The sequence below is a fragment of the Macrotis lagotis genome, chromosome X, assembly GCF_037893015.1.
Source record: "Macrotis lagotis isolate mMagLag1 chromosome X, bilby.v1.9.chrom.fasta, whole genome shotgun sequence".
NCBI lineage: Eukaryota > Metazoa > Chordata > Mammalia > Peramelemorphia > Peramelidae > Macrotis > Macrotis lagotis.
Window position 1 is genome coordinate 577,774,901 of NC_133666.1, and position 27,275 is coordinate 577,802,175.

The window sequence follows — 27,275 nt, forward strand, 5'->3', positions numbered from 1 at the left end:
TTCCAGAGTTAGCCAGTCACACACCCAAAGAAAGCCCACTGGGGACATGGCTGATGCCCAAGAGTTCTGTGTTCACATGGAGGGAGAACAAAGCAGCCCAGGCCAAGGGGAGTACTGAAATAGGGTCAACAGACTCCCTGGGATTGCCAGGCCAAGGCCATCAGTTCAATCCCACACAAAGTAGAAGGCTACAAAAGGAGAAGATCAGGGTGAGGGGAATGCAGGGTAGAGGACCTCTTCTCTTAAAAGAAGTCATGCCTTCAAGCTCAGAAGACCAACAAAGTCTCCTATGAATAGGACCCACAGAATCCCACATACAGGGAACTGGGACCATTATCAGACCGGTCCTCTCCAGAAGCTTTTCTAATCTTTTCCCAAAGGTGAGGATTCAGGGGCAATTTTTGGAGTGCCACGGAGGAAATAAAACAGAGGGATGACTATGAAGGCAACCAAAGAAAGTCAAAGGACTTATTTCCTTCAACAAGGGACCTAAACTGTCTCAAATCCAGGGGCCCTAAAAATCCCATCACAGTGACCCAAAGAGCAAAAACAACTGTGCAGGTCTCAGACAGAATAATTTATTCTTCCCAGAGTAAGCCCCCTTCAGTAAACAGCTTTAGGGGAAAAATAAAACATTTCCTTCACTGGCTCAGTCTCCAGAAAAAAACTTAACAGGCAGAACTCATCTCACACTTTCCCTGGGGCTAAAGTGACACCAACCAAGCTGATCCTGCCCTTCAGCTAAAGGCTCCACAAACCAGAAACACAGAAAGCCAAGAAAACATGGAATTCAAGGAGCACTACTAACCCTTCACAAGAAAATCTTCTGGCCAGCACTGGGGGCCCTCCAATGTGTCAGGTTCACCATCCTGATTGCCACAAGGACCATCAACACTTCTGGAACTTGAAAGTATACCAGTGTTGCAGTCACTATTCAGATATGTCCATTCTTCAGGAAAATGACCCTGGCTCCCTCTTGCCTTCTGAGGAAAACTTTTGCTTTCTGAGAAAAAAAAAAATCCAGTTCCAAAAGAGAAAGCAAGTACACTCTCATAAATGCATAACCTCTGATAAGGAAAATACTCATTTCCATTAAAGAGGTACACCTTCCTTCCCAAATACAGTCTATTCCTCCAATGGGAGAGCAGAATCTTCTGTCCCTTCATCCCATGGGAGGAAGAGGGGGAGGGAGAAGCATCTGTCATTTTGACATCCTCATGATCTTTCTAATTAGGACTTCCTGCAAAATCTCAGACCAGTATTCCAGAGAAGGGTGGTACTGGTCTAGCACATCTATGGTCAGAGAAATAAAAGTACCAGGTAGGGAGAGGATTCAGGATTGAAGCAGTTTCCCTTAATGATATCTGAAGAAATGGGGAAGAAGATGTAAATACATTTTTCTCGAATCGAATTTGGATAACCCTCCCCTACCCTCTTGCAGAGTGCTTAATGGCTCTCTTTGTCAATATGGTGAGTCTAATGTAGTGCCACAGGGCTTTGACCCTGGTCATTTTAATGATCTCTTTAGTTGACCTGAATAAAAGTCAAAGAAGTTTAAAAAAAAAATTACAAACAGAAGGTGAAGAAGGTGCCCTGGTCACATCAAATGTCAAACTGTATTACAAAGTGCTAATCATCACAATATTCAGTTACTGGCTAAGAACAGTGGTGAATCAGTGAATTTGAGTGGGTACACATTACACAGTAGTTGTAAATAACCAACCAAAGTAATCCACTGGTAAACCCAATAGACCAACATTTCACATCATAAGCAAAATAAACTCCAAAAGGATACATGGTTTACATATAAATTAGAGAAGCATGGAATAATTTACCTGTCACATCTATGGATAAGGGAAGAATTTATGACCAAACAAGAGACAGAATCATAGGATCGAAAATAAAAAATTTTCTTTACGCTAAAAAGGGTTTGCAATGAACAAAACTAATGTAGGCAAGATTAGAAAGGAGAAAATGACAAATGTAGGGGATGTGGAAAAATTGGGACACTGACACATTACTGGTAGAACTATGAAATGATCCAATATCATGGAGAAAATTTGGCCCTGTGCCCAAAGAGTCACAAATCTGTGCAAACCTTTGATCCAGTAATGCCACTGCTAAGTCTATCTCAAAGAGATCAAAAACAGTCAAAAAGGATCTAGTTGTACAAAAATATTTATAGCAGCTCTTTTTGTGAATTAGAAATTGAGAGGATATCCATAAATTTGGGAATGGCTGAATGTTGTAGTATATATGTAATTTTAACTGTTAACAAATTTATACATGTAATTGGAAAAAATAAAATTTTTCAAAATTTCAAAATTCTTGCAGAGAAATTAAATGCAGATACATAGTATCATCTATTAGTTGCCCACCACTCATTTTAATTCCCTCAAAATAAAGATCCATTAGAAAAGAATATTGTACCACTTTCACCTCATACCCAGACATATAGGTAAAGATAATTAAAAAAAAAGAAAAACAATCAGTGTTGGATGGGTTATGAGGAAAGTGACACACTAATACAGATGGTGGCACTGTGAATCAGTCCACCAACACTTCTGCAAAACAATTTAGAAATAAGTGGAAAAGTGACTAACCGTCTATAATCCCAAGCATCATATATATATATATATATATATATATATATATATATATATATATATATATATATATATGTATATGTATATGTATATGTACATAAAAAACAAAGCATACATAGAAAAACTAAAAACCAAAGGGCTTATTAATTGAGGAATGGGCTTAAGAGAACATAGGGTAGTATCTATAATGTAGTAATTACGAAGAATGGTGTGAATACAAGGTATCTAGATTTTTTGCAAAATAAAGAAAATGGAGATAAATATTAGAAAATACTATTTATCTGATAGTCTTATAAGTGGTTGGATTTAAAGATTTAAAGAATTCAATGTCAGTGAGGTCACCAGTAGAATGCCACCCAAGGTTCTGTCCTTGGCCTTATATAGACTAGACCACTGAGTTGTCCAAAATTATGAAATTCAATAGAGAAAAATAAAAAATCATGCATTTTAGATACCAAAAAAATACTTATCTAGTATAAGATAAAGAGGAGTCATGGTCAAGACAGAAGTTCTGAAAAAAGATCTGGACGTATAATGGAATAAAACCTAAATGAATCAGTAGTAGGATGTAGCAACCAATTGGTTCAATTCTGGTCACCACTGATTAAGAAAGAAACCAATAAATGGAAAGTGTCCAGAAGAAGTCAATCAGGATAGTGAAGGGTCTCGAATACACGGCATATAACTTTAAAGGTAAATAATGTTGGACCTAGTGAAAAGACACAATGAAGAAGACACTTGACGTTTTCAAATATTTGAGGGCTTTCATGCAGAATAAGGATTGAGACACTCCCATTTGGTCCCCACAAACCGAACCAGGTAAAAGTTAAAATCTTATTAACTGAGGGCAGCTAGGCGGCCTGGCCCTGGAGTCAGGAGGACCTGAGTTCAAATCCAGCCTCAGACACAATACTTACTTAGTTGGGTGACCTAGGGCAAGTCACTTAATCTCAATGCCTTGCAAAAAAAAATCTTATAACTGGTACATCTGACAAGCAGCATGGGATAAATTGGAAAGAGCTCTAGATCTAAAACCATTATATTACTTCTGTCCCTACTGCTACTTTAAGATCCTCTCATTGACACAATCATCTATTCTTGTTTGAGATATATACCACTTTACCACAGAGGCTGATTGTTTTTATTTTGGTCAAAGTTCCAACATTCCTTCTAGTCACCCATTTACCTCCATTCATAACAATCTCACTCTTCCATTCATTTAGCAACTGAGGAATTAAATGTGAGAGAAAGATCAGTATGGTTGAGAAGTACAAGAAGCCTGGAAAAGTAGGAAGGGGAAAGATTTTGAAGGGATTTAAAAGCCAACAGAGGAATTTATATGGTCCTGCAGGTAATTGGGAGTCACCTAAGTAGGGTGAGTAGGAGTGATAAGGAAAAGCATAGGTGACTGAGAAAAAAAGTATGGTGCCTGACAATAACTGTAAAATTAGTTAAAGGGTAAAAATTTGGGAGAAAAGATTAATTCTGCTTTGGACATATTCAGTTTTAGATGTCCAAAAGATAATACAGGAAACAGGTTGAGAGAGTTTAGGACTGAATATATATTATATGTATCTGGGAATGAAACTGAACACACCAGAGAGGAAATGACATCACCAAAAAAGATAGGGGGGGAAAAAAAGAAGAGAATGAGGGCAGAGGACAAACACCTATCATGTCTACCAAGTCATTCACCTGTTCAAGAACTTTCTATAGTTCCTTATTGTCTCTATGATAAAATATATAGCTTCTTTAACATTTTAAACCCTTACAACCTGGATCCATTCTATCGTTTCAGAAAAAACTAATGAATGTAAAAAATATATGGCACATATAATCCCATATTATTACTTATCAAATTTAGAGACTGCTCAAAAGAAAAAAATCATTTACTTGCTATTCTAAAAAATGTCACATCAGTGCATGAGAACCTAACACTTAGTTTCATCAATTTGAGCCCTTTACACTACTCTTTCACATGCCAATAAAACCCTCTTAATTCTAATTTACTCTTCTGCATTTTTACCAGTGGTCATAAAAATAGCCATACAATTAATAATCAATAATGATAATTTCCTCATATTAAGCTTTCATTTTTACTTAGAATCTTAGATACTTTTAAATCATATTTTAAAAATATATAAATGATTTACATGAATGAAAATTAACTCCCTGCCTAAAAGTAGCTTCACTTTCTTCTCACTCTCTTCCTAAGCCAATACAGTCAAAGCTTCCAATCTCATGATTTAAGAGAAATTTCTCTCATTCAAGAGAAAGTTACCCATGATCACTTAATTGCCAAATCTAAAGGTTTTTACTCAAACTTTTTGTCTTACTCTCTCTTTTTTCTAATAACTCTTTTCTCTACAGATTTTTTTTGAACATTTTCTCCTGGTTTTCTTCCTACCTAATTAACTGCTCTATTTCAGACTCATCTGCTAGATTTTCATTCAGCTCACATCTATTAACAGTAGTATACCCTCAAAGTTCTGTCCAGGATCCTCTTCTCCCTCTCTTATATAATTCACTTGGTAATTTCATCAGCTCTTTCATCCAATTATTATTTTTATGCTGCTGATTCTCAAATCCACCCATCCACTTCTAATCTCTAACCTGACCAGTCGCACATCTGCAACCACCTACTGAAAATCTATTGAACACCTAGAACAAGATGTTCCAGACATCTTAAATTCAACATGTTTATTTCATTATCTTTCCCACACACATATTATTCCTTCTTCTTAACTGACATTTAACTCTTTCTTTGGGGGCAAAGCTATAGGGTTAAGTGACTTGCCCAAAGTTACACAGCTAAGTAAGTATTAAGTGTCTGAGAACACATTTGAACTCAGGTCCTCCTGACTCCAGGACCAGTGCTCTATCCACTACTCCACCTAGCTGCCCGTTTATTTAACTCTTGAGAGTGCCCCCATCCTCTCAGTCACTCAGATTCACAACCTAGATTATCATCCTCAAATTCACATGCAATGTATTATCAATTTTACCTTGCACATACCCCCTTTTGCTCCTCTGACACTGCCCTCACCCTAATGTAGGCCCCATTCCCTCATGTCTGTAATACTGGGAAATTCTGCCAATTGGTCTACCTGCCACAGGTCTCTTTCCAAACCAGTATATCTTCCAATTAGCCAACTAAGTAATATGTCCAGTCATTCCCACTCCAAGCAACATATAAAAACACCTTCAATAAATTCCACTAATTCCCTATTACTTCCAATATCAAATATAAAATCCTTTTTTGGCATTCAAAACCCTTTATAACTTGCTTCCTTAAGGAATGCTCCTTTCCAGTCTTCTCACACCTTAACTTCATCTGCTTTGTGATCCTCAGGTATTGCTTGCCATTCTGTAACAAGGCACTCCATTCTCCAGACTCCCAGCATTTTCAGTCTCCCATGCCTGAAACACACCTCCTCCTTATCTATGTCTCCTGTAGCTATGGTGTCATTTTAAAATAACAACATGTGGGATTTTCTTGGTAAATAAAACTGGAGTGGTTTGCCATTTCTTTCTCCAGCTCATTTTACAGATGAGGAACTAAGGTAAACAGGGGTAAACGACTTGCCCAAATTCACACAATTAAGTTTCTGAGACTGCCTTTGAACTCAAGTCCTCCTGATTTCAGGATCAGTTCTCTATCCACTGCATGGAACAGAATATGCCACCTTTCAAATTTCACCAAATTTGAACAAAAATTTCACTTTCTACAAGAAAACTTTCCTGGTTTTCCTAAATGCTATTGCTTTCACTTTATTAACTTCAATTATATTTTACATATATGAACTTCTTCGCATATGTCCCCACTAGGATGTAAATACTTGGCCTTTGTTTCCCCAGTGTTTAGTTGGGGCATGGCACATAATAAATGTTTATGGACTGAACTAACACACAGCAAAGAAAATTTAAGTATTAAGATTTCCCACTTAACTCTCACACCATTTGAATTAGTATATTCAGTTTTAGTTTGTGTTTACTCACATTGTTTGAGTACTATAGAATTAAAATTTAAGATCTCAAATTTATATATCAATGAATAATTAAGAAAGGTCTAATTCTTGAGTTCACTAGCTCTCTTAAGTGCTTAATGATTTTTCCTTCAATTCATTCTAACTTTAAAAGTTAATAATTACTGTTACAACTGTTATGGGAGAAATATCTCCTCTCTGCTGTATAACTATAGTCAAATATATATTTACCACGAAGCAGAAAATGAAAAAGTAAAAAAAAAAACTTGGGCTTGTATCATTATGGTCACTCATTAAGTATTCTAACAAGGTTTCTTACATGCTACAATCTTGTACTTCCCTTTTGGGCCATATAAGTTAAAGAGAAGATATATTCATAATCCCTTACTTCCTTCAATTTCACAAAAGTTGAGCAAACTAAGTCATAATTTCATGGCTTCCCTAAAGAAAAAAACTTCGGGGGAGGCTAGGTGGCGCAGGATAGAGCACCAGCCTGGAGTCAGGAGTACCTGGCTTCAAATCTGGTCTCAGACACTTCATAATTACCTAGCTGTGTGGCCTTGGGGAAACTACTTAACCCCAATGCCTTGCAAAATCCTAAAAAAATAAAAAATAAAAAAAAACCTTTGTCAAAGAAGCTCTAAAGGTAAACTAAATTAGATTATAAATTAACTACAGTTAAAGGATTCACAAATAGACTGATGGAGGAGGATATACATGTTTCCAGAGAGTCATAGACAAGATATAATTCTTCCTTTGGCTTCTGATCTAAGCAATGTTTAAAAGTCTAAGACAATTTTTACATCCTATATGCCAATCTTTGCTCAGGTGAGGTTATTATTAAAACAAAACTATCAATTCGAACGCAGGAGGAATGGTCCTGAGTCCTAAATAAAATAGGAAAATCAAAAATTTCCATAATGAAGCTAAAAAACCCATATGCAAAGTTATCATACATATATGTGATAAATACCAGAAAAGACATAATATCACTTAGGCCAGACACATTTAAATCTCTTCTCATATTTTACTGTTTGTAAGTTTATAATTTGCAATACTTCATCTCATTCTAGAGACCTTGAGGCTCTGTGTTATCAGAATCTAACACAAATAAATCTTTGAATTGTTTTCCCTTTTATTAACACTATTCTTGATTTCTAAATCAAATGAAAATCTTGTTTGTAGTTCTTGATTTGTAATTTTAACACAGGTAACTGCCAGAATTTTTTAGAAATACTCTCACAAGGGGCAGCTAGGTGGTGCAGTGGATAAAGGGACCGGCCCTGGAGTCAGGAGTACCTGGGTTCAAATCCGGTCTCAGACACTTGATAATTACGTAGCTGTGTGGCCTTGGCCAAGCCACTTAACCCCATTTGCCTTGCAAAAACCTTAAAAAAAAAAAAAAGAAAGAAATGCTCCCACAATTCTGTATCCTGAAGAGCATGAAAAAGGGTAAAAATCCCACATGTCAAAAACATTCATAGCAACTCTTTTGATAGTGACAAACAACTGGAAATTGAGGGGATGCTCATCAAGTGGTAAATGGCTGAACAAATTGTGGTATATGTATGTGAAGGAACACTATTGTTCTATAAGAAATCATGTGGGCCAGGATTTCAGAAAACCTGCAAAGACTTGCATGAATTGATGCTGACTGAATGAGAAAAACTAGAAGAACATTATACACATTAACAACAACATGGGTGATAATCAACCATGATGGACTTGTTCATTTCAATAGTACAAGAATCAAATGCAATTTTAAAAGACTTGTAATGGAAAATACTATTCATATCCAGAGAAGGAACTCTAGAATTTAAATGAAGGAAAAACTTATTTAATTTTTAAAAGTTGTCAGGTAATATGTCATTTTTTTTCTCTCTTATGTTTTCTTTCTTCCATTTGGATCTGATTCTTGTATCACATGTTTAATATCAATCTGTGTTTAGCATGGTTATAAATGTAGAGCCTGTATCAGATTACTTTCTATCATGGAAAGGGGAGAGGGAAGGGAGGAAAGGAGAAAAGTTGTAAACCTCAAAACCTTGCAATTAAAAATACTGGTAAAAACTACCATTGTACGTAGTTGGAAAAACAAATAAAATATTTCTTTAAATAATAAGAAATTTATAAAAAAAAAAGAAAGAAATGCTCCCACAAGAGCATTTAAGCCAGTTTTTTTGTTGATATAACTCTAGATCAGGCAACTGTAGTATAAGCTTCTTAACATAATTGATATATACCTAATTATATATTAATTATATAATAAATATAAATACTGCCTATTTCTAAGTGAAATGGTCACAAACCACAATGTTGAGTGATTGTTTCAACTGTTAAGAATGACTTCAGGGCAGCTAGGTGGTGCAGTGGATTAGAGCACTGACCCTGGAGTCAGGAGTATCTGAGTTCAAATCTGACCTCAGACATGTCATAATTACCTAGCTGTGTGACCCTGGGCAATCCACTTAACCCCATTTGCCTTGCAAAAAACCTAAAAAAAAAAAAGTCACTCGTCCAAATAATCACTTTCAAGTTTAGCCTTTCTTCACTCTTGGTCTTAGCTTGGTCAATGAAAAAAGGAATAAAACAAAATGCGAGAAAATGAACCAAAACTACTTACCCACTGTTCTATAAAAAAATAACCCCATATTTCCAAGTCTGGGAGTCATCAATGCCTCTTCAAATCCCAAAATTTTTTTATGCTATATAAGATACTTGTCCTCTCCTTTAATCCTCATTTATAATCTGAAGCAGCATGGTACAGTAGAAAGAATGAAATAGAATTATTAGAGATCTGAGTTTAAATTTACATTCAAGTAACTACTAGTTGAGGTGAGAGGCAAGTCACTCAATTCCTGTTTTCTCATCCAGGGATAATACCAAGAGTACCAATTTCACAAGAATGTCTTAAAGCTAAAAAGTGTTAATCAATGTAAAACATTTTGCAAAACAAATTACTAAATAAGGAGCTATCATTGTAAAATCTTGTCTTCCTCGGTTCAAAATAAAATTTCTCTACATTCCTTGCTTGCTCTGCTGCCATTACTCAAATTCCAGAGTAACTCACATCTAAGTTACCTCAAACCCCCCCCCCATTTACTGTTTCACTCTGGTCTCTTCCCTACCTAATCAATTCCAAATGACTTTAGATTACTCTTGCCAAAACATTTTTGCCACTCATCTAATCAAAAATCTTTAGTGGCTTCCCATAAACTATATGATAAAATTCCAACCTGCTTCTAAGAACTTAAATTCAAATTAAGATATTGTCCTGACAATGAATTAGGGAATTAAGATGCTCTACATCAACATGTACAAAATACATTACCAGTAATTACACAATAAACAGTTTTACAAGACAGTTACAAAACAAACTGCAATTTTGAGGTTAAAAGAAGAGCTGCATAAGTAACAAACACTTAGTAAGATCTCACTCATCATGGAAATAATACAAATTAGATTAAATGATTCTTGAACACATATTTATTAAATGAGCAGGGCAAAGAAATAGAAGGAAACAACAATGGAAAAGACAAGCTATTTTCAGGAAAATCATAAATATCAAGGGGATGTTTCAAACAAAAATTGGCAGGATAAAAGACCAAAAACAATAGGAACTTAACAGATACAGAAAAAATTAAAAAGATGTGACAAGAATATACAGAAGAGGGGCAGCTAGGTGGCACAGTGGATAAAGCACCGGCCCTGGAGTCAGGAGTACCTGGCTTCAAATCTGGTCTCAGACACTTCATAATTACCTAGCTGTGTGGCCTTGAGCAAGCCACTTAACCCCATTTGCCTTGGAAAAAACCTTTAAAAAAAAGGTAACAATGAAGTAATTTCAATAATAAATGTGTATATACAAAGTGGTATAGTAACCAAATTCTTGGAGGAGAAGCTGAATGAGTTACAGGAAGACATAAGACAGCAAAACTCTACTGGTGGAACAGACTTAAAACTAATTGAAAATTAAATAGCATTTTAAAGAATGAGCAGCTCAAACAACAAATAGCAGAAAGAATTTCCAAGACAACAACAATAACAAAATAACATACCAAAACTTATGAGATACAGCCAAAGCAGTTATTAGGGGATATATTATATCTCTAAATGCTTACATGAATAAAATAAAGAGGAAATCAAAGTCAGAGAATAAAACAAATTAAAAATCTCCAATTAAATACCAAATAAGAAATTCTAAAAATTTAAAGGAGAAATTAATAAAATCGAAGAAAACTATTAAATTAATAAATAAAACCAAGTTGATTTTAAGAAAAAAATAATAAAATAGATAAACCTTTGGTTAGTTTGATTTAAAAAAGAAATTCAAATTACTAGTTTCAGGGGTGGCTAGGTGGTACAGTGGATAGAGCACTGGCCCTGGGGTCAGGAGAACTTGAGTTCAAATCCAGCCTCAAACACTTAATAATTACCTAGCAGTGTGGCCTTGGGCAAGCCACTTAACCCCATTTACCTTGCCAAAAAAAAAAAACCAAACCCTAAAAAAATTACTAATTTTAAAAATGAAAAAAAGGTGAATTCACCACCAAGGAGGAAGAAATTAAAGTAATAATTCAGAACTATTTTGCCCAAGAGTATGTCAATAAATTTGATAATCCAAATGAAATGGATGAAAATTTACAAAAAACATAAATTGCCCACATTCAATGAAGAGGAAGTTAAATTAAATACCTAAATAACCCTATCTCAGAAGAAGAAATTCAATAAGTCATCAAGGACCTCCCTAAGAAAAAATCTCCAGGGTCTGATGGATTCATAAGTGAATTCTGTCAAAGATTAAAGGAACAATTGGTTCCAATTCTATATAAATTATTTGGAAAAATGGATGAAGATGAAACTCCACCTAATATTTTCTATGACACTAATATGGTGCTGATACCTAAACCAGGAAGAGTCAAAGTAGAGAAAGAAAATAATAAAACCAATTTCTCTAATGAATATGGATGAAAAATCGTAACTAAAATATTAGCAAAGCAATTACAGTAAGTTATCATTGGGATAACACATTATGACCAAGCAGGATTCATTCCAGGAATGCAGGGTTGGTTCAATATTAGAAAAACTGTCAGCATAAATGACTATATCAATAACAATCCTAACAGAAATCATATGATTATCTCAATAGATGCTGAAAAAGCCTTTGACAAAATACAGCACCCATTCGTACTAAAAACACTAGAGAGCATATGTGAATAAATGGATTGTTCCTTAAAAATGGTAAGCAGTATCTATCTGAAACTATCACCAAGCATTATATGCAATGGAGATAAGCTAGAAGCATTCCCAATAAGATCAGGGTGAAACATGGATGACTGTTATCACCACTACTATTCAATATTATATTAGAAATGTTAGCTTTAGCAATAAGACAAGAAAAAGAAATTGAAGGAATTAGAATTGCAAAGGAAGAAACAAAACTCACTCTTTACATAAGCTATGATGTGGTGTACAGAGAAAACCCTTAAAAAAATTCATCTAAAAGTCATCTGGAAACAATTAACAACTTTAGCAAAGTCACAGGATATAAAATAAATCCTCAGCATTTTTCTATATATTACTAACAAGATATAGCAGAAAGAGTTAGAAAGAGAAATCCCATTTAAAATAACTTCAGATAACATAAAATACTTGGGAGTCTACCTGCCAAGGAAGACTCAGAAACTCTATGAAAACAACTATAAAACACTTTTCACTCAAAATCAGATCTAAACAACTGGGCAAATATCAACTGCTCATGGAGAGACTAAGCTAATATAAAAATGACTATCTAAATTAAATGACTTATTTAGTGCCATATCAACAAAATTTCTAAGAAATTACTTTATTGAGTTAGAAAAAATAATAACAAAATTCATAAAGAGAAACAAAAAGTCAAGAATATCAAGGGATTTAATGAAAAAAAAAAGCAAAAGAAGGCAGCTTAGCCTTACCAGGTTTAAAATTACATTATAAAGTATCAGTCATCAAAATTGTCTGGTACTGGCTAAGAAAGAGTGGTGGATCAATAGAATAAATTATGTGCAATAGAGACAGTAGGAAATGATTATATAATTACTGTTTGATAAACCCAAAGAATCCACCTTCTAGGATAAGAACTCATTCTTCCATAAAAACTGCTGGGGAAAACTAGAAGATAATATGGCAGCAACTAAGATTAGACCACATCTCACACCCTATACCAAGATAAGATCAAAATGGTTGCAGAATTTGGACAAAATTATAAACAAATTAGGAGACCAAGAAACAGTATACCTGTCAATATCTATGGAAAGGGGAGCAGTTTATGATGATGGAATAGAGAACACTATAAAAAACAAATTAGATAATTTTCATTAAATTAAAAAGCTTTTGCATAAACAAAAGCACTCTAACTAGGATCAAAAGAAATGTAGTAAACTGGGAAACAATTTTTTACAAATAGTGTTTCTGATAAAGGACTCATTTCTAAAATATATAGAACTGAATCAAATTGATTTAAAAAAAACAAGCCATCCCTCAATTGAAAAATAGTCAAAAGGATACGCAAAGTAATCTTCAGATGGGGAAAATCAAAACTATCTTTAATCATATGAAAAACTGCTCTAAATCATTATGATTAGAGAAATGCAAATTAAAGCATCTCAGAAGCACCACCTCACACCTCTCAGATTGACCAGAAAAGATAATGATCAATGTTGGAAGGGATGTGGGAAATCTGGGACACTAATACATTGTTGGTGGAGCTGTGAACTGTTCTAACCTTTCTGGAGAGCGATGCACAAAGGAAAATAAAAATGTGCATACCCTTTGATCCAGTAATACCATTACTGGGTCTATATCCTAAAGACATCGTGAAAAAGGGGAAAAAAAATTCTACATGTACAAAACTATTTATAGCAACTCTGTAGTGCCAAAGAACTGGAAATTGAGGGTTTTCCATCAATTAGAGAATGGCTGAACAAATTGTGGTATATGTATGTGATGGAACACTATTGTTCTATAAGAAATCATGAGGGATGAGATTTCAGAAAAGTCTGGAAAGGCTTGCATGAATTGATGCTGGGTGGGATGATCAGAGCTAGAAGAACATAATTCATATCAACAACAACGTGGGTTTGGTATTGGCTAAGAAATAGAGTGGTGGACCAGTGGAATACACTAGGTGTAAAAGCAGGAGATGATTATAATAATCTGCTGTTTGATAAACCCAAAGAGTCCGGCCACTGGGATAAAAACTCCCTCTTTGATAAAAACTGCTGGGATAACTGGAAGTTAGTATGGAAAAAACTTAGATTAGACCAACACCTCACACCCTTTACCAAGATAAGATCCAAATGGTTACAAGACTTAGACATAAAAAAAAATACTATAAGCAAATTAGAAGATCAAGGACTAGTCTACCTGTCAGATCTATGGAAAGGGGAGCACAGTTTATGACTAAGGAAGAGTTGGAGAACATCACCAAAAAGCAATTAGATGATTTCGATTACATTAAATTAAAAAGCTTTTGCACAGATAAAACCAATGTAACCAAGATCAAAAGAAATGTAAATTGGGAAACAATCTTTACAACTAATGATTCTGACAAAGGACTCATTTCTAAAATATACAGAGAACTGAGTCATATTTTTAAAACAAAAAGCCATTCCTTAATTGACAAATGGTCAAAGGATATGCAAAGGCAATTTACAGATGAGATCAAAGCAATCCATAGCCATATGAAAAAATGCTCTAAACCATTCATTATCAGAGAAATGCAAATTAAAGCTTCTCTGAGGTACCACCTCACGCTTCTCAGATTGGCCAGATATGACCAGAAAGGAAAATGATCATTGTTGGAAGGGTTGTGGGAAATCTGGGACACTATTACACTGTTGGTGGAGCTGTGAACTCATCCAACCCTTCTGGAGAGCTATTTGGAACTATGCCCAAAGGGCAACAAAAATGTGCATACCCCTTGACCCAGCAATACCACTACTGGGTCTATACACTGAAGAGATGAGGAAAAAGGGTAAAAACATCACTTGTACAAAAATATTTATAGCAGCCCTGTTTGTGGTGGCAAAGAATTGGAAATCCAGTAAATGTCTTTCAATTGGAGAATGGCTTAGCAAACTGTGGTATATGTATGTCATGGAACACTATTGTTGTATTAGAAACCAGGAGGGATGGGATTTCAGGGAAACCTGGAGGGATTTGCATGAACTGATGCTGAATGAGATGAGCAGAACCAGAAAAACACTGTACACCCTAACAGCAACATGGGAGTGATGATCAACCTTGAAGGACTTGCTCATCCCATCAGTGCAACCATCAGGAACAATTTTGGGCTGTCTGCAAAGGAGAGTGCCATCTGTATCCAGATAAGGAGCTGTGGAGTTTGAACAAAGTTCAAGGACTATTCCCTTCAATTTAGAAAAACACAGATATCTTATTGTCTGATCTTGTTACCTCTTAGACTTCTTGTCTCTTCTCTAAGGATATGATTTCTCTCTCATCACACCCAATTTGGATCAAGGTACAACATGGAAACAAAGTAAAGACTGACAGATTGCTTTCCGTGGAGGGGTGGGGGGAGGGAAGTAAGATTGGGGGCAAAATTGTAAAACTCAAATAATATCTTTAATAAAAATTAATTTAAAAATAAATAAATAAAATGAGCTACAGAAAGGAAAAAAAGAACAAAAAACAACAACATGGGGTGATGATCAACCTTGATGGACATGCTCACTCCATCAGTGAAATGATCAGGTATTCTCTAATGATAGCGAATACCATCTGTAACCAGAAAAGGAACTGTGGAGTTTAAATGAAAACCAAAGATTATTATCTTCAATTTTTAACAATCTTTTAATGTAAAAATTTTGTTATCTCTAATATTTTCCTGCTTCCTTTTTGGATCTGTTTTTTTCTCTCACATTTGATTGTGATCTATGCATATCATGGAAACAAATGCAAAGATTATATCAGATTGTCTTCTGTTGGGGGGAGGGGGAAAAATCGTAAAATTTAAAATCTTGCCAAAAAAATGACTGGTAGAAACTACCATTGTATATATAATTGGAAAACAAATAAAATATTAATATAATTAATCCCTGGGACAGGATTCTGCCGCTTTGCCCATACTCAGATCCTGGGCCCTCATACTACTACAGAGTAGCAGGGAGCCTCTTCACAGCTCCAAGGCAGAGGGGAGGAGTGCCTGTGGTCATCCATAGACCAGAGCATAGGCCAGGAGAGCAGCCAGAGCTTCTCATAACACATGGGAGGATTTAAGGTCCCTGGGTGGGGGGAGGGGTGCCATGCTTTGGAAGCATGATAAAATTAGATCAAAGTAGGAGAAATGAGCAAACAACAGAAGAAAAAGAATCTGACCACACATAATTACTTTGGTCCCATGGGGGATTAAAATATATACTCAGAAGATGACAAAGTCAAAGCTTCTGCATCCAAAGTCTCCAAAAAAAAAATATGAATTGGTTTCAGGCTCAAAAAAAAAAAAAAAACACTGACAAGCCAAGTAAGAGAAATAGAGGAAAAATTGGGAAGAGAAAAAAATAAGAACAATGCAGAAAAATCATGAAAAGCAAGGAAGCATTTTGGTGGAGATACAAAAAAATACCAAAGAAAATAACATGTTAAAAATCAGTTTGGGTCAAATGGAAAAAAGCTGTACAAAAGGTTAATGAAGAGAAGAATTCCTTAAAAAGTCAAATTGGCCGAATGGAAAAGGAGATAAAAAGCTCTCTGAAGAAAATAACTCCTTCAAATGTAGAATAGAGCTAAGGGAAGCTGATAACTTTATGAGAAATCAAGAAACAATAAAACAAAACCAAAAGAATGAAAAATGGAAGAAAATGTGAAATATCTCATTGGAAAGACAACTGACCTGGAAAATACATCCAGGAGAAATAATTTAAAAATTATCAGGCTACCTGAAAGTCATGACCAAGAAAAGCACCTAGCTTTCATTTTTCAAGAAATAATCCAGGAAAATTGTCCTGATATCCTAGAAGCAGAGGACAAAAATAGAAATTGAGGGAATCTACCAATCACCTCCTTAAAGAGATACCTCAAATAAACTCCCAGGAATAGCATATCCAAATTCCAGAACTTCCAAATCAAAGAGTAAATACAAGCAGCCAGAAAGAAGCAATTCAATTACCATGGCACTACAGTAAGGACTACACAGGATTTGTCAGCATCTACATTAAGGGTCTATAGGGTTTGGAATGATATTTCAGAAGGCAAAAGAGCTTGGACTACACCTGAGAATCAACTACCTAACAAAACTGAACATCCTCTTTCAGTAGAAAAGATGGACATTCAATGAAATAGGGCTCTTTCCAATTTTCCTGTTGAAACAACCAGAACTGAACAGAAAGTTTGATCTTCAAGTACAGGACACAAGTGAAGCATAGAGAGGATGTTCAGGAAGGGTTAATTATGAGGAATTCAATGAGCTGAAAAGCATGTATAGGAATATACTGATAACTCATATGAATCTCCTCATTTATAAGGAATTAGGAGGAGCATATATAGAAAAGTTACAGGAGGGAGCTGAATATAATGGTATAATTTAAAGATCGGCTAATATAAAGATATTGACTAATGGGGGAAAAAAAGAATGCACCAGAAAAGAGAGGGGGGTAGAATATTTCACGTAAAAGAGTCAAGAAAATACCCATGCATTGGAATAGAAGGGAGGGAATGAGTAAGCCTTCATGCTCTTCAGAAATGGCTCAGAGAAGGGGCAGCTAGGTGGCGCAGTGCATAGGGCACTGGCCCTGGAGGAGTACCTGAGTTCAAATCTGGCCTCATACATTTAATAATGACCTAGCTATGTGGCCTTGGGAAAGCCACTTAACCCCATTTGCCCTACAAAAACCTTAAAAAAAATGGTTCAGAAAGGAAATAACATTACACACTCAATATGGTATAGAAATCTATCTTACCCTACAGGAAAAAGGAGAGATGGGAAAAAGAGGACTCAGATAGGGATGGGTGGTGACAGAAGAGAGGGAAGATCATGGGAGAGAGTAGTCAGCTATAACACACTTCTGAGGAGGGGCAGGGGGATAGGAGATAGACAATATAATAAATAAGAATAGGTAGGTTTAGGATGGAGGGAAATACAGTTAACAATAGCAATTGTGGGAAAAAATATTGAAACAACTTTTCTGATGGACTTATGATAAAGAATGCAACCCATCCCAGAGACGGTAGCTAAACACAGACTGAAGTATACACCCCCCACTTTATTTCTCTTGAGGTTTCTCTATCTTTTTGGGGGGAAGGGGGTTTATGTTTACTCTCACTATAGGGTTATTGTAATAATGTGAAAATAAATAAATCATTTTTAAAAGGGCATACTATGTGCAAAGCACTTACTCGGAATACAAAGGCTAAAACAGTCACTGACTGCAAGAACACAGTTCAGTGGAGGAAAATATGAAGTAACTACATAAAACAAGATAAATTAGAGATTATCAACAGAGAGAAGGCAGTAACATTAAGAGATATTGGAAAAGGTTTTCTGTAGAAGGTAAGATATGAGATATTACATATAAGGCTTGGAAATAAAGGTCAGGAGAGAAGTTAGGGTTGGATAAGTAGATTTGAGAATCATCAGCAAGGAATGCTAATAATGGGATAAATGGATACTATGGAAGCTGATAAGGATCACCAACAGAAGAAGCAAAAAAAAGGAGAAGATGGTCTGAGAGCTTAGTGGGTAAGATCTGAATGAAAAGCCAACAAAGACTGAAAAAAACAGATAGACAGGAGAAGAACCAGGAGACAGTAATGTTCAGGAAACCTAGAAATGAGAAAGTACCAAAGAGAAGAGAGTTATTTACCATGTCAAAGGCTGCAAAGAGTTCAAGAAATATAAGAATTAAGAAAAAGTCATTAGATATAACAATTAAGCGATAACAGTAGAAAACAATTTCAAAGTTCAAATCCAAAAAAGAAAGCATCCATTATACTTCTGGAAGGCAGGTGTGATTGTTATCCTCATCTTACAAATGAGGAAAATGAAGCTGAAAGATGAGGTATTGCCCACCTGGAATCTATGTATTATTCTTTATCATGTTAATGATTTTTAAATTGTCTATAAGTCATATAATACAAGATCCCCAACATCTGTGCATCCTAAAGTAATAGCATTATCTATCTAAAAGATTTGTAAATCACTTTTCACATATTAACTCATTAGAACCCAATAAGTTTGAGAAAACTATAGGATCACAGACCTAGAGCTAGAAGAGACCTCAAAAACCATCTAGAATAACTCCTGATTTTATAGCTGAAGAAACTGAGGCACAAGGAGGATTAAGTGATTTTCCCCATATGGTGAATAAGGTCAAAATAAGTGATTGCCAACTGGTGTCAAAGGCTAGCTTCAAACACAAATATCATAAAGAGTTCTTTCCACTAAACTACATACAACTCACAGTATGCAAAACAGAAACCTGAAAAATCTGCTTTGAGAAGTTTGTTTCAATAATACATTATTGCGGGGCGGCTAGGTGGTGGTGTGGATAAAGCACCGGACCTGGAGTCAGGAGTACCTGGGTTCAAATCCAGTCTCAGACACTTAATAATTACCTAGCCTTGTGGCCTTGGGCAACCCACTTAACCCCATTGCCTTGCAAAAAAAAAAAAAACCTAAAAAAAATACATCATTGTTACTGGACAGAAATGTATTAATAGTTGTCCAAATAAGGAATTAGGATTTAAATCCAAGCTCTGCTACTTACTGCCTGTATAACCTTGGTCCCAGTTAAAATCCAACCTTCTCCAAGTCTTTCCACCTTAATTAATTCTAATGGTTCTTTCAGTTGATGATTTCCAATCTACCTGCTTGTTTGTACATTATTATTTGCATATTGTCTTCCTTATTAGATCCTGAGCTTTTTAAGAGCAGACCATTTTCACCTTTCTTTGTATCCCCAGCAACTAGCATAGTAAATACATACACAGCCTTTAGTAAAGTCTAACAAATTGACCTTCTGCAAGTAATATCCCCTCTCCAGGCATCAATTATATCATCTATTAAAAGTATGAAGTTATACTAGATGACTTCTAAGACACCTTCTAAACTAACTCTATGAACCTAAAAATGTTAATAAATAAGTGGAAATACCTGCTCAGTGGGAAAATCTTGCTTCTAGATAGATTACTTGTTATCTCTGTGACATCCAGTAAATCACAACATTTTTGAATGATAGTTTATTCACCATAAAAGGGAAAGCACTGCCTACTGCTTTAATTCACAGGATAGTTCAATGATACCTATAAGAGTGTATGTATATGTTAGTGTTTTATAAAATCTAAGTACTTGGAATTATGAATCAAAACAAAAACAATCCAAGAAAAAACAGAAAAACATCTCTACAGTCAGAATCCTTGTTAGAGATAACCTGCTTAAAACAATTTGTCAAATCTAATTCTTCCTGCTAATCTCCATCTGTTCTGGTCACTGTAGACAATTGTTTAGAACTCTTGACTTTATTTTAGCAAGAAAATAAAACACTGTGCAAATGAAATCTATGTATGAAGTATGTGCATTAAAAAAAGGAATCAAAAGTATCCTTTTTTGAAGGGAAAAATAAAACAATTTAGGATTCTCAACTTTAACTTTCACAAGATTTCCCCCCACACACACTGATTTTTGTGGCTGATGATTGACGACTTAAGTGCAAATATTAAGCAGAAGGGAAAAACACCATGACAAAAAAAATCGAACATTAATATGGCAAAACTAAGAAAAACAAGCTTGACCCTAAGAAGAGGTGAAAAGATTGTTTCCTCCCACCTTACAGACATGGGTACAGAGGTGTCAGAAAAGGATATAAGAGTTCCCGTAAGTGAAAATAATGGCATATTTTGTCCAATTTTTTTAGATGAGTTGTTTTATACTTTTCCTCCTTCAAAAATTATTTATTATTGGGGCGGCTAGATGGCGCAGGGGATAGAGCACCGGTCCTGAGTTCAAATCCGCCCTCAGACACTTAATAATTTCTTAGCTGTGTGGCCACTTAACCCCACTGCCTTTCAAAAGCCTTAAAAAAAATGAAACAAAAATTCTTCATTATTGAGGATGACTCGGGGAAGAAAAGGGCAAAAGACAGAGGGGGAAGTATAGGCGATATAGGAAAAAAGGTATCGATAAAGTTACTTTTGGCCACGCCAGCCCCGATTTTGGCCATTCTGTGCCTCCTAAGCCCTTCTTCCACCCACACAGGCGAGATGACGCGCACGCGGAGGGACGGGAGACGCGCTCCCGGCCGGAGCCCCGGGGGCCAAGGCCGGACCAGCCGCGGCGCCCAGGGCAGGCTTCGGGGCTGGGCGTGGGTCTGCGGGACCCCTCACTCACCAGTCCGTCGATCTGCACCTGCTTTACGGCCGAATCTCCCGAGCTGCCTTTGCCTTTGCCCTTGCCCGAGGCCGCGCCGGCGGCAGAAGTCGAAGTGGTGGAGCCGGGGACGGTACCTTCTTTACGGGACGCCATCTTGGTGGAGGGACCGGAGGAAAGAGAAACGGGAGAGACCGGAAGCGGATGTGGCCCTTCGGCTCGACGGAGACCCACGCGGTCGCGGAAGAAGGCGTGGGAGGAGGGACGCTGGCGGGAGTCTGCGCCTGCGCGTCGCCTGGGGCCGTGGTAAAGGAGAAAGAGGCGGGTGGATAGAACCCGACCCCACTGGAGTCCAGATCCGGCCTCAGATACCACTTAACCCCATTGCCTTGTCAAAAATTTAATTAGTTTTCTTTTTTTTTTTTATTTTTCTTGTCAAAATTTTTTTTTAAAAATTCCCTCTACACGCTATCCTTAACCTAAAAGTCCTGCCTCTTCCACGGACCAGGCCTACTGGCATGGAGATCTCTTTATAGGAACCGGTCTCCTTTGGATCCTTCATAGAGCCTGTGAGGCATGACGGTATTATAGAGATTTTACAGATGGAAAAAATATTGGGATTCAGGTGGATTAAAGAAACTCGCCTGTGGTCCCAGAGATGAGACTTGAACGCAAGACTAACTCCCATCAGTGATGTTCAACCTGGAAGGACTCGCTCCTTCCATCAGTGCAACCATCACGAACAATTTTGAGCTGTCTGCAAAGGAGAGTACCATCTGTATCCAGATAAGGAGCCGTGGAGTTTGAACAAAGTACAAGGACTATTCCCTTTAATTTAGGAAAAAAACAGCTTATTGTCTGATCTTGTTAGCTCTTAGAATTCTTGTCTCTTCTCTAAGGATATGATTTCTCTCTCATCATACCCAATTTGGATCAAGGTACAACACGGAAACAAAGTAAAGACTGACAGAGTGGTGAGGTGGGGGGAGGGAAGCAAGATTGGGGGAAAAATGTAAAACTCAAATAATATCTTTAATAAAAAGAAAAAAAGAAACATAAAAAAAGAGTAACTCCCATCATAACCACACTATTCCAGTGACATAGCATAAAAGATTCCCTAAGCAAGGAAGAACCTATTCATTTGCAAAGAATCTCTTTATTAATTTAATACCTTAACCTATCACTATCCTAACAACTAAATTTTAAGATTTAAGGGATTTGTTAGTATCTGTCAACTGAAATCAGCCATCATTTATTAATCATCCAATGTGTGCCAGGCAGTGTGCTACTAAATGCTCTTAAGGGACCGTCAGGTTTCAATTATCTCTGAACCAAAAACATTGGGATTTGAAATCCATTCTTTTGAAAATCACGGACACCTTTAATTGGAGACCTTCTTCTGTAAGCAGTTATGAACTCCATAAGCTCCTATCAGTCCCAGCATGAGTGCTTACCTTCATACAAAGAAACATAAAAAAAATAACCTAAACCACTCCCTGCCCTCAAGGAACTCGAGTTCTAATGATGTGTAGTTCATGAAAAAAAAGAGTTGCTTGTCTGGGAACTTTTTTCTTCTCTTGAATCTCTCTTTTTTTTTTTAAGTTTTTTTTGCAAGGCAATGGGGTTAAGTGGCTTGCCCAAGGCCACAAAGCTAGGTAATTATTAAGTGTCTGAGAACAGATTTGAACTCAGGTTCTCCTGACTCCAGGGCCCGTGCTTTATACACTGCACCACCTAGCCCCCTCTCTTGAATTTCTCTTGATCTAAGATCATAGAAAATTTGAAATTGGAAGTATCTTCGTTTAGCTTTCCAAGTCCTTCATCAGTTTAAGAAAATAAGACGAAGATTGCTTAGACAATTTGCTTGGCGATATTCCATGAGTCAGTGTTTGAACTATGACTTCTCAGTCTATGTGATCTGTAAATTTGGTGAGAGTGCTATTTATGACTTATCATATCATGAATAAAAATGTTAAAGCTCTTTAAAAAACATTGAACAGCTTAGGACCTTGGACAGATCCCTGGAGCATTTCCCGGAACAGCAGTTGTCAAAGTACATCCTGAAACAGGGGTCCTAAGACCCTTTTAGGGAGCCTTTGTGGTGAAAACTTTTTGTAATAATACAAAACTTTAACTTCTAATGTGGTAAATATGAATAGATATAACCCAAACAGGTTAAAGTTCTTTCGAGTGGGTCCTCAATAATTTTTTGAGAATGTAAATAGGTCCTGAAACCAAAAAATTTGTGAGAACTCTTTGAAAGTGGAGAAATATGGGCAGCTAGGTGGTGCAGTGGATAGAGCACCGGCCCTGGAGTCAGGAGTACCTGAGTTCAAATTCAGCCTCACTTAATAATTACCTAGTGTGTGGTCTTGGGCAAACCACTTAACCCCATTGCCTTGCAAAAACCTAAAAAAAGGAAAGGAAAGAAAGAAAGAAAGAGGGGAAATAGAAATCTAAAAGGAGTTTAGCTACTCCAAAACAGCAAGAGAAAAGCCGAGTTTAAAAAAAAATTAAACAAATTTTAAACTCTCAAAGATATCAATAAGCTAATGTTAAGAAAATATGAATAAAATGGATTAAATGAAGCAGAGGTGAAAAATATATTCAGCTATCACAGAGGCAACAGAAGCAAATTTGAATTTTCTCAAGTTATAATAATTAAATAATGAATTCACTGAAAAAGTTAAAGGAAATGAAAATGAATTTTTAGAAATCATGAAATAAAGGAATAGGTAAACCTTAAATATAGATAATTATAAATTCATTCAAATATTATACATTCACTTTTTTATTTTGGGGGTTTGGAAGACAATGGAATTAAGTGACTTGTCCAAGGTCACCCAGCTAGGCAACCACATACACTTTTTTTCCCTTAGATTTCTCCATCTTGCTTACCAGAATGTCATCAGAAAGCCTTAACGTAAATTTCTTAAATACTTGCTAAATTCCAACCACTGTGTTAAGTGCTACAGACACAAATCCTTCCCTTCTAGAAACATACACTTTAATTTGAAAAGGTAACACATAAAAAGGAGCTGAAAAGGGAGGAAAAGACATGAGAGTCAGCTCAGGAGCGTAGTGGTAAAGCCTGGAGAATGAAGGATGATGGAAATTCCGGGAAAAACTTAACCAAGGACAAAAAAAATATTTCACAGCAGCTGAGAGGAAAAGATCAGTTTAGTAGTCACTTCCAATATAGGGTCTTTTCTAATCTAACCATTATAAATGAACTCCCTTTTTTAAATGCTTTGCATTTAAGATATATATGTATTTGTATATATATTTTTATTTTTGTTTGGATTTGTCTACATACAAACTATAGTCCCTCTTTGACATCCAAGAGAATGTAAGTATCTTGAAGTCAAGGACTTTTATATCCTATCTTTTTATTCTCAGTTCCTGGCATATAATAAGTGCTTAATAAATGCTTGTTGAATATCATATCAAGGCAACAAATATTTATTAAATGCTTCATACAATGAAACCCAGGGCAGTTATGTGGCACAGTGGATAGAGTGCCAGATCTGGACTTAGGAAAGCTTACTTCCTAAGTTCAAAAGTGGTCTCAACTACTTACTTGGTGTGTGACCCTGGGAAAGTTACTTAACCCTATTGGCCTCATTTTCCTCATCTGTAAAATGAGCTGGAGAAGGAAATGGCAAACCTCTCTAGTACTGTACTTGGAATGTCGAAACAAATCTAGTCAATAAGTTTGTATACCTATCAAATGAGTGAATAACAGGTTCATATTTTAGAGATTGTCAATTGCAGGAAAGCATAACACCACCATCATCAGTGCATATGATCCTACAATGATAAACCCCGATAAGGTCAAAGAAAAGTTTTATGAAGACCAGGAAATCCTTATCATTAATATTCTGAAATAGGGCAACCTTGTAATTCTGGATGATTTTAATGCTGGTGTAGGCACAAACTGTCAGACCTGGCAGAGAGTCCTTGAGAGAAATGAAGTTGGAAACAACAGCCATGGTTACTTACTATTGAAGCAATATTATTTTCCATGAGAGAAATAAGTATTAAATAACAAATTATTGGGGAGATCCCTGACCTTTCCCAAAATTATACCCCAACTAGAGTATTTTATCTAGGAGGAGTAATTGCCCTACCTACTTAGAAAATCTTACAAAAATATTTCCTCCAAGATGAATTCTAGTCTGGACAGGAGGTGGAATCTTTGTCTAGACTGCCCAAGGCTGGGAGTGTTTTGAGAATAAATGACATGACCCTCATTAGAATAAGTTCACCTCTGGTTATAATATTCATTTTTGTATTGTAGCAAAATTGTGGCAAATCAGAGTTGATTGCCATCCTCAGAAATATCCACTCTTCCAAAGGCATAAAAGCATTGAGTTATTTCCATGGGGGCTATTGCATTTGAAAATGTCAGTGACTCCTTTTATTAATTATATGTTAACATGATTAATAAGATAACATCTTATATATGACATCCATTTACCTAAATACAATAAAATTTTGTGGGGTTGCACCTTTGTAGGAAACATTGACATTTGATAGACTATGTCATTGTAAGAAGAGACAGGGTGTATGAGTGACAAAAGAGATGTGTGGCACAATGTGATGGACTAACCATTGATTATCCTCTCCAAACTAAATATTCACATTCAATAAAAGCAGAAACCTCAAGGCAAGATGACTAGTGGACCCAGTCAGAATAGTCACATGATTTTCTCCACCTTTATTCAACAACACTTATTCAACAACACTTGTGTAGGATCAAAGGCAGCAAATGGAGGGAGTGATCCAAGGCTGAGATTTGAATAGGAATAATTGGTGATGTCATAAAGAAGTTAAGGATTTAGGGGGCGGCTAGGTGGCACAGTGGATAAAGCACCAACCTTGGAGTCAGGAGTACCTGGGTTCAAATCTGGTCTCAGCCACTTAATAATTACCTGTGTGGTCTTGGGCAAGCCACTTAACCCCATTTGCCTTGCAAAAACCTTAAAAAAAAGAAGTTAAGGATTCAAGAAAGGGGGGACAACATAGAGTTGAATTGGTCCACCAGTGAGTCAAAATGATCAGAAATCCATCCACCTTATTCTGCAAAAGAAAAAACTAAATCTCAGGGAACTCAAAATTTTCCTATAGGAAGTTCTGGAGGCAGAATCTTTTGGGTTTGGGTTTTTTTTTTACAAGGCAGTGGGGTTAGGTGACTTGCCCAAGGTCACAGAGCTAGGAAATTATTAAGTGTCTGAGGTCAAATTTGAACTCAGGTCCTCCTACTCCCAGGCTGGAGCTCTAGCCATAGCACCACCTAGCTGCCCCCTGGGGGCAGAATCTTGATTCAAATTCTCTTACTTAAGAATCATGTTTCTTTCCAGTGTAGCAAAATGCCTCCTTTCCTCTTCTTCAAAGCCTAGACTAATCCTATTTGCCAAATTTCCCCAATAAGTTGCATCAGCAAACCAATACCAATAGGGAGCTCTATTTCTTTCCATCCCTCAAGGCAATCTGCTATTGATAAACAACCCAGAACAAGCAACCTTTTGGGAAAATGAAGAGGTGGGGGAGAAGGTACCAAGGACTTTTCTCTTCCCCAATCAAGCATCCATTGTCCAGATTTTATTTGCTGTTCAACACTAATTCTTGATCCAATGCTTATTTTATCATCCCCATGTCAGTGGGCCTTTTTTAAGGCTTTTTTTTTTTGCAAGGCAAAAATGACTTTAAATGGCTTATCCAAGGCCACACAGCTAGGTAATCATTAAGTGTCTGAGGTCTGATTTGAACTGACTCCAGGGCTGGTGCTCTATCCACTTGGCCACCTAGATGCCCCCCATGTCTGTAGTTTTAAGGAAATCCATACTCCACTATGATCTTTAGACTTACTACCATCTTTCCAAAATCATTGAAATTTGCTCCATAATTACTACCCAAAGACCTTGGCTTTGTCATTTGTCTCAATGCTCTAGCTGTCAAAGCTTAGTACCATTTCATCTTTCAATCTTCCATGAAACACAACCTTCCTCTTCATGTTGTCTCACTCAATTAGAAAGTAAGCACCTTAAGAATGGAGAATATCTTGATTTTCTATATTTGTGTATATTTGATATATATATATATATATACATATATATATATATATTTATCTTTGTAACAAAAAACAATAAAGGCTTTTCTATTTATTCCATTTTCTCTCAGCTCCTGGCAGAATATCTCTCTCTCTTACCTTCTCCCTTACTTTATTTTTATATGTACATGTCCCTTCATGACAGGATTATGAAGTAACTTTGTTAACTTCATAGCACCTTGCACATAACAAATATTTTGGTTGGATTT

General features: G+C 36.2%; 1 protein-coding gene across 1 annotated transcript in view; it reads right to left on the reverse strand.

The window, feature by feature from the left end:
* The window catches only part of EIF3H (eukaryotic translation initiation factor 3 subunit H), a 99,544-nt gene extending 78,401 nt beyond the window's left edge, over positions 1-21,143 (reverse strand). Inside the window, exon 1 of the mRNA XM_074201330.1 lies at positions 20,976-21,143. Coding sequence (XP_074057431.1) covers positions 20,976-21,110 — 135 coding nt within the window. The 5' untranslated portion in view covers positions 21,111-21,143. The remainder of the gene's footprint in view (positions 1-20,975) is intronic.
* Positions 21,144-27,275: the final 6,132 nt, after the last annotated feature.